The following is a 9,404-nucleotide window of genomic DNA, read 5'->3' on the forward strand; positions in this document are numbered from 1 at the left end:
GTGTATACCCTACCCTCACATTCCCAAAAGCAAATACTCTGAGCTAATTACTTGGATCCAGACCAAGATGTATAATCAATTATGAATGCTATCTTTAATTTCAGTGATATAAGCCATTTACTGGCTCGTGTTACATGGCAATTGATCACACGTTGTCTTGTTTCACATTAGCAAAACAAGCTGTTCTTGGTGTCTCCTTGGTTCATTAAGATGAACAGAGTAACATTAAAAGGCTTCATGATATTCATGCAATGAAATCATCAGCTGCAATACAAATCACAAATATCAAATCTGACATATTTTATGTACATTTACAACTCACTGAATAACTATACGAGTCAAATCTAGACGTTTTAGCTGATTTAAACACAGAGTTAAAGAGAATATTGCATGATAATGAAAAATGCAAAAACAAAGAAATCTGAAAAATATGCAAAGATCAGATTTTGAACCTTTATTAACTCCATAATACTGTTTGCTAATAAAGTTTCTGGTCAATGAGTGGTGACAGTCCCTGAAAACATGTATGAGGGCCTGTGTGCGTCTTTGTAGAAATGTAGACCATATTGGTCTGGAATGAGTGATTCACAGCACATCAAAGGCAGACGGGACTCTGTGGTGAACTGGTTCTACTCAGCAAATCATTCAATGCATTTTTCCTTTGTGACCAAGAATGAATGCCAGTGCGACCACAAAAGACTTCCATATGTTTTGGAAGCCATTTCATAATAATAAATGTACACTGCACAAGACTAATACCGCATGGACACAAAATGTATACGCATTAAACACGTATGAATCACTGCATTAGATGGCATTACATATAATTGCATATAACAGTAAATATTTGCAATAACAATAAAAGTGCACTTGGGAATAAATGACCCTACCTTTTATTAGACTTTTTTGGTCAACTAACTGTTTCTCAAAGATAATTTTTTTATAGATTTTAAAGATCACATCGGTGTAGGTTATAATATAAACTACAGTTATGTTTTGTAATATGGAAGCTAACAAAACTTTTCCTGTAATTTTTTTTTTTCAAGTATGCTTGCTCTATCTTTCACTAAAAGAAATGCTACTTTAGGTATTTTTATCTAATGGAATGACTTCATATATTTATATGCGCCCAAGTACAAACCATTCCCGAGGTAACTGCAGTAAACGGAGTCTTTCGTAGATTACTGAATCGTGGGCGATCCAGATTATTTAGACCTATTAAAGAAATGTTTTTCACGTTTTGTGGCATCATCTATATAGATCATATACTGTATATTCTATCTGCACACAATCATTAAACAAAATGTTTAAAATGTATCTCGTCTTCAACTAACAAAGGCAAAGATTCTGACAGCCTGTTGGACGTGCCTGAGAATGCTGTGGCAGCTTTGATGTGGCGGTGTCGCCTGACCGGACCCGTTTGGTAACCGTAGTGCTCCATGTCACCGCTATCTGGGCAGGCTGTCTGGACGGGCCCTGACAGACACCTCATCTCACCTCACAAACGCCTCCATCGCGGTCTCCTCCCACCACTGACATCCACACTCGACTCATCTCTATACAGGATGACACAAAATAATCTCAATAATAATCTCAAACAATAGCGTCCATATCACATTTCACACAAGCAGAAAAACACGTTCCACCTAAGCACATTAAAGTGGAGACACACGAAGATTCACCCGTGTGTATAGACATGACATCAAAGACTTGGGCATGCCATGTACAACATTAGGGTAAATATGAAATCATCATACACGATGCAGAGAAACGTGAGCGTGTCTGAGCAGGTTCAGTCAGTGTGCCACAGGTGAGAATGCCAGAGATTAGAACTACTATCATCTTTAGAAGTGGAAGCGTTGCTGTCAAAGGAAATGTTTGGGACGTCTTCAGTTGTTCATATTCTTCCTCATACTTTTGGGATGAAAGCCACTTTGTGAGGTGATATCCACTGACTTTTGCCCTGAATGTATAGATTGCATATGACTACACCATTAAAAAGGCAAATCTAGGCACATATGCCTACATTAGATTCCACATGTTTGCTTTATTTGTCATGGTTGGCTTCTCTCTCTCTCTCTGTCTCTCATGCATTATGCTCATGGAGGACGGCTCTGCTCTTAAACTGGATCACTGCTGGCGTCACAAGAGACCTCTTATCAGACTCAGCTATCACGATGATGAACTAAGAAAGGTAAAAAGAGAGGGATCGTAGCGTGCAGACCAAAAAGGAAGGAGGGAGGCTGGTGTCAATTTGCTTTTTTCCTGCCTGTTCAGTGTCTTTAATACCAGCGAAACGATACCAAGACAACAACACTTTGCCCATTTTTTGATTCCCTTCGGCTGTCACGTCTTGCTGCTATTCTACCCTTAAACCTGGGGGCCTTAAATCTGATCCGCATACAGTCATTAACCTCTGTCACCCCTTCACCTAACCTTAACTGTGATCTTATCCCGCCTATGACAGCATACCTGGATTAACAATTCATCTGAAATCAAAGCAATGCAGACGGTAACTGGAAGCCAGGGCTAAAATTAACACTGATGGGTCTCGACGAGGGCCTGAGAACGCAGAAATCATTCATGATGGACGCTGGGGAAACACACACAAGGATGATTCAATGAAATGATTCAATGATGTAAGGTATTTCATTTACATTTATTGATATGATGTTGTAATTATAGGAGCATGGAAAGTACTTTAAAACATACACAAATACACCAAAAGACAATGAAGTGTTTAGATAAAGCATTGTGGAATAATGCAGATTAGGTGTGTGGCAAAAAACAATGAATTTATAACGTCCAATTATATAGTGTCCAATTACTTTTAGTTTAGCAGACTTCACAGGGTCATAGATAACGCACCTACAAGATTGAATTACAAGAGATGTACCAACTTCAGTGCTATTTTTAGAGCACCGTGAAAGCAACCCCTGATCAGCTAATGCAGAAATATTTTTTAAGATAGTTACAGTAAAACAAGTGATTGGAAAAAATAGTGTAAAAATTGATTGTTCAATCATTTTGAACAACTGACGCCCCATGTGCCATTTCAGTGGTGGTTCTTTTGTACAACCACTAGAGGTCGCCAAAAGACTGCACACTAGATTACTACGCCACACCAAAGCATACTGCAATCACAATACGTATTTATGGGAATCATTTATAGATAAACGTCGATTATGTTGATGTCTTAATAGATGTTATGATTTTCACCAGTCTTCTCCTGGGATTCGCGGTAAATCATGCTTTAAATCAGTTTTACAAGTTGTCCTTCAATTTTCCGTTTATGACTTATATTGGGAGCAGTCCTAGATCAGTGCGAAAGGAAAACGGTTTATTGTTTGTCACCATTAAATCGCCTGTTTCATCGCCAGAGTGTTAAGGAACTTGCATTTTGCCGTTAAAAGTTCCCTTGTAAACGGGACATATCGCCCTCCGAAGGGCCTTTCGGGAAGGGGACACCACACAAAATGTTACTCAAAATAAAGAGAAAATTACTTTTTTTATTGCTCCTTTTGCCAAGTGAATTTTAAACGGACACATTAAGGGAGTTGCGTTTTTCCCTCTAGAGTTTACAAATCAAGAGTTTTACTCTTCGAAGGGAGTAGGGCATAGGGGTGAACACTTCGGAATGGAACGCAGGGTAGGCGTACGCCAGTTCATATGGGCCTTAAAACTACAAATCCACTAATGCAACTGAGGCAGAAACTACAGACATTTGGACGCGCCTATAACTGGACTTGGGGGTAAACCGCCCGGACTTAGAAAACTGTAAGAGTACGTTTCTTACTAAACGTATACATAAAACGACAAGTCACAAACTACGTTTTACTTTAACGATTTATAGTATCACCTAACACAGTTAAAGTAAACCCTAAATGTACAACAAAGAATTGTTACATCCCGTAATGAAAGCAGAAATGGTACGATCTCGAATGGCCCACACATATGTTTCACAGGGGGTGTACAAGAACCATGTTGACCTATTACAGAAAAAAAGCGGCAGATATGAAACAAAGTTTCCAGGCGTAAATTTCCACATAAAGATTATATTATGACATTACCATTAATATGTCTTTAAACTTGAAAATTTTGTAAAAACGACATACAGCCATTAGCCATACCTCCCCTATTTTCCACACATGCTCTGCGCGAGTAGACTCCGGCTGTCCCTCTTTGTCCGGCAACGAGTAGGCCGTAATTAACATGGCCAATTTCGCGTTTGGGGATAAATATTAAATCGTAAGTCTATTTGACATTGATTGTTTGTCATATAAGGGTTGCCATCCATGTCTTGATGCAACAGTCAGGTGTATATGAATGAGCTGTGTGAGCAACGTTTCACAATTGTACCTTGCTTGCTGATGGCTAAACGGCTAACGGTAGCTATGTAGCGCATTCAATTCACGTTTGAATTAAATTACCGATGAATTTGCGCTTAACGCGTGATTTACGCTCGCGTTACGCGTTCCGATCAATCGGGCCGTTTAAAATGGGGTCAAATGCTTTGTGTGTTTGCATCTAAATGTCATTTAGACAGCAGTCCAGGTAGAGACACATCTGTATGTGATCACATTGCAGACAGGCAGATGTGCAATCACATTCAGTCCATTCTGATCACATTAATTTTGCGTTACATGCTATTACAGCGGCCGGTTTGCGTGCTTGCAAAAATCTGACGTTGCGTTTTCACGTCTGTGATGCTTAAGCAAATCACATAACTATTTGAGTGTAAACGTGCAGAATATGACAAATCTGATTTAGGGCCCTAATGCATCCTTCAGACATGTTATTAAATAGGTGCTCGACTTCATTACCCTATTGGTGAAGTTGCATTTGAGTTTTTGGGACGGCGGGGTGATACTCGTTGGACCCGAGGAGGTATTTGTCAAATATACTCATTTCTGTAAATGAACGGTGTTATGGCACCGCATCGACACTCATTTTAATGGCGGGACAGCAGGCGGGACAGAGTCAAGGAAAACGAGGCAAAGGTAGGAAACTGTCCATCAGCGCATCTCTGTGTCCGAGCGGGAATCCACACAGCTCTGGCTGCAAATCTCCCTTTCCCTGTCCGCACATGCCTAAATGTACGGTGGCCTTGTGTTGCGTGGGGAGCTGTTTTTTGGGTAGCTTTATGTCAACGTCGCATCACTTGTCTCTTCACCTGGCGTGTTCGTTTGTTTTGTTTTTACACACTGCATCAACTCTTTTTCCTACTTGTTATTTGCCCTAAAGCAAGCCTCTTTCCTGGGTGCAGGGTTTGGGATCTCTTAAGGGTTGTGTTGAAGCCTGCTTATCAACTAGATGTCTTTTTTGCTATACTGAATTCCTTCTGAATAATTTAATGTATAAGATTTCATTACCGTGGTCTCATAGGTGTACAAAGATACCAAATTGTATAGAAATTAAGTCTGATGTCTTGAAATGTAAAGTTATTTTAACTAGCATATTGTGTTTGACATTATTAACACTTATTTGTAGTGATTTGGTGATCAGTTTTAATTATGGATTGATATTGATTAAAAAGATCAAATCTAAATTCTAAGTCATCTTGTCTTGTCCTTGTTTTTGATAGAATGAAAGTTGCAATGTTGAATATATGCTTTACTTTAAAAGCTACTCCCTCCTCTCCCATTTCTTTTATTTCCATTCATACATTTTTGCCTCTACAGGTTCCCAGATGAAGAGCCCGGAGAAAAAAAAGAGGAAATCTAACGCTCAGGTAAATATCTTACTATTTAGTTCTTATGCTTATTGCTTAAATGGATAGTTAACAAAAAAAAAACGAATTTTGTGTCATGTTGTTCTAAACACGTATGATTGTCATTACTTATTTATTATTTATTTGAAGATTTGTTTGCCTCATTAGTTTGTAATAACATGTACAAAGTGTCTTAATATGCTCTCTCTTCAGCATCTAAATATGAGCTCAAATTATTCTATTCAGTGCCATCGCCTTTTTTCTCATCCGTTGTATTTTCTTTTAGGGGGCATCGTTCTCCCACCTCTCTGAGTTCGCACCCCCTCCCACTCCGATGGTGGATCACCTGGTGGCCTCTAACCCTTTTGACGATGACTTTGGTCCTCCATCACGACCTGTCGGTGGAGGAGGTCCAGGTGGTGCCCCTTTTCTGTCCAGCCCAGGGGCAGGTGGAGGAGGCTACAGTGGGCCCGGTCGAATGACAGCAGGTTTGGGATTCATGGGTGGCCCTGGAGGACCTGGAGGCGGACAGCCTGGACGAAGACCTCCTTTCGGTCCCCCGACACCAAACGCTGGACCACACCACCCTCTTGGGTTTGGGGGCATGCCGGGCTTTGGAGGTGGTGGAGGCGGAGGAGGTGGCGGAGGAGGTTTTCCACCCGGTGGGCCATCACAGTTTAACATGCCGCCCAATTTTAGCCCTCCCATGCACCCTGGACAGGGCTTCAACCCAATGTTGTCACCTGGAGCAATGGGAGGTGGACCGGGTGGTGGAGGAGGTCCGCCTCATCCTCGGTTTGGGATGCCTCAGCAACAGCCTCCACATGGACAGGGAGGCCATCCCTTTAACAGCCCACCCTTACCTGGAGGACACGGTCCCCGTGGGCCCCCACATGGCCCCATGAACCCTATGGGGGGTATGGGAGGAGGAATGAACATGATGGGAATAGGTGGTGGCGGTGGGGGTAACATGGTGGGTGGACACCCAGGTATGGCTCCACAAGGACAGTTTCCACCTCCACAAGATGGGCCATACCCTGGATCTAGTCCTCCTTTAGGTGAAGATGGAAAGAACTTTGGCGGTGGTCCAGGTGGAGGTCCACCTGTTCCATCTCAACAGCAACCACCCAACATGAATCCCTCTGGTCCTCCATCCAACAATGCTACCCCCGGTCCATCCCCAGCTCCTGGACCCCCGCATCCTGGAGGAGGTTTCCCAGGCCATCCAGATGTTTCCCAACCCAACCCCAATACACCAGGGCAACCCCAGTCGGCTCCCGCACCCCCCAATCCCAACTCTTCCCCAACAGGCCCTCTTAATGGTCCACAGCCTCAACAAGCACCAACCAATCAGCATCCACCACCAAACTCCACCGGCGGTCCTGGTCCAAACACTCCGTCCAACCAGCAGCAACCGACACCACCAAACTCCACCCCGGGGTCCGCCCCCTACAACCAGCAGAACAATGCTTCCGGAGGTCCGATGCCAAACCAGCCACCCAACTCCAACCAGAACAACCTTAACAACAGCAGTGGTGGCAACACCCCAGGTAATAACCCTAATCCTCCATCCAACTCTAACTCTACACCCAACACCCAGTCCCCTCTTCCCAGCGGGCCTGCTCCAACATCTGCCGGCCCAGGCTCGGGGCCCCCAAAGCTGGGTGGAGGCATGGTGTTCCCCTGTGGCCTCTGCATGTCAGAAGTGCACGATGACCAGGAGGCCATCTTATGTGAAGCTTCATGCCAACGTTGGTTCCATAGAGACTGCACGGGCCTAACCGAGCCAGCTTATGGGTTGCTAACCAGGGAAAGTGCCGCAGTGTGGGCCTGTGACTTCTGTCTCAAGACAAAAGAGATTCAAGCTGTTTATGTGCGTCAGGGACTGGGCCAGCTTGTGGCTGCAAATGATGGTTAAAAGACTTCAGATGGTTAAAGAAGGGGGATAAGATATTAGATTTTTTTCTTGGTGCTTCATGTCATGTGTTTCACAGTGAAATGGAGAATGGAACTGAATAAAAAGACCGAGAACCAGGAGAGCGAGAGAAACCAGAACGTCAGACTTTGAATCTGATGCTACACCTTGCATTGTTCTTCAGACCACATAAGCACTTTTAGGGCCCCTGTTTCTGAACGAAACACAATCAGATTTAAAGACTTTGTTGTATATAGAAACCATGACACACTTTTAAAACTTCAGTTCTCATACTCTTCTTTTAGGTTTTCACTTTACCTTGGTGACAAAAATTTGAGAATAAGCATTTTCTGGCAGTAGTGGAAAATCTGACATTTGATAGGTATGTACAAGAATTCAAGCATTTGTGATGTACCCCAGATCTGCCCAATTTTATTTCCACAAAATCCAGCTTGTTGATCTGCAAAGCACTGATGCCAACTTTCTACCTCAAAAATTCGACAAATGTCTGGCAAAGAACGCTTTAGCAATGACTGATGTTAAAGCAAGTGTGTAGTCACCACACAACCTCTCTTCTCACTGATCTCCATTTCAGTACATCCAAAGGCAACCGTCAGTTTAGACATGTAGTTAAAGAACATTTACTGCGTCCATCATGGAATACAGGGGTGTTTTTTTTTAAGACAAGAGATGAGGGTCCTGCTATTCTCTGTCAATAAAATTCTTGATTGTTTTTCTTTATGTACAGCTACTCACTGTTTTTTTTACACAAAAGTGGATAATGGTGGCTGGTGGCATAGCAAATAGTGGTAATCCATAACCATATCAATGTACGTATGTATTCTAAGGATTGCATGTGAACCAATGCAGTACTTCGTCAGATCTGTTTTAATCGTAACTTTTCATTGTTCCCATTAAGCCTCCACCTGGGCTATGAAGTAGACCAAATAACAGGACGAAGTAAAATGATGTTGCAGAGTACGATGTTTGCAATTTCTTTCTTTCTCTTTTTTACATTTGTCCAAGTTGCCTTTTTCTCATTTGTTTCGGTTTAATGTACTTGTGTGTATTCTGTTCAATGTGCTTGCTCTGGTGCCCTCCATTTGCATTTTGCAGTACTATAGGGGTATGCAGGGTTCAGGCTCTTTACTGTAAGAAGTAAACTGAATTGTTTTTTTTTACAATTGCCTGTCTCTTTGACCTTTTACTTGTGATAAATTTGGGTCTGAAAACACTTAATAACTCTTTATAATTAAAGGAATCCGAGATGCAGATATTTTTGAAGTAATTTAAAAATAGAGTTTATAAATGTATATTAAATCTTCAGATGAGAAATCAGATTGTATATATTAAAATGAAATCTTTAGATGAGAAATCAGGTTTTATATATTAAGTGTTACTTGAATAATGCTTTTTTAAAAGATTGTATTCTGGTTGCCAGCATATTTTCTTTTTACATTTACACTGATGCGAAAAGAAACTTGTTTAATACGTTGTTGGAAATTTGGGAAATCTTAAGTAAAAGGCTAGAATTGTTTATGTGGTCTTTAAATCACCCTAACTTTTTACAACTTGGTTTTCTTATATGATAAAGGGGATTATATTAATTTCAGGATTTAATACGTTTTTTACAATGAACCTCATTTGTAAGCCAAGCAGAACAAATCTCTAAATAATTTATAAATCTGTGTTTAAAAAAAATAACCACAAAAAAGTGTTCTATGTGACCCGTGAGATTTTTTAATAGCATTTTAAAATATTTTTTATTTAAATTTTAAA

General features: G+C 41.3%; 1 protein-coding gene across 2 annotated transcripts; it reads left to right on the forward strand.

Moving 5' to 3' along the window:
- Nucleotides 1-2,175: 2,175 nt before the first annotated feature.
- On the forward strand, nucleotides 2,176-8,805 carry pygo2 (pygopus homolog 2 (Drosophila)). 2 transcript variants are annotated; one of them, XM_057354315.1, is made up of 3 exons: nucleotides 2,176-5,000; nucleotides 5,682-5,731; nucleotides 5,997-8,805. In XM_057354315.1, the coding sequence occupies exons 1-3, from the start codon at nucleotides 4,955-4,957 to the stop codon at nucleotides 7,626-7,628; spliced, it is 1,728 nt and encodes a 575-aa protein (XP_057210298.1). In that variant the 5' UTR covers nucleotides 2,176-4,954; the 3' UTR covers nucleotides 7,629-8,805. The 2 variants fall into 2 exon arrangements, with proteins under 2 accessions (XP_057210298.1, XP_057210299.1); XM_057354316.1 differs by having other exon boundaries at nucleotides 2,176-4,248.
- The last annotated feature ends 599 nt before the right edge of the window (nucleotides 8,806-9,404 follow it).

The sequence above is a fragment of the Triplophysa rosa genome, linkage group LG16 (genome assembly GCF_024868665.1).
Source record: "Triplophysa rosa linkage group LG16, Trosa_1v2, whole genome shotgun sequence".
In the NCBI taxonomy this organism is placed as follows: Eukaryota; Metazoa; Chordata; class Actinopteri; order Cypriniformes; family Nemacheilidae; genus Triplophysa; species Triplophysa rosa.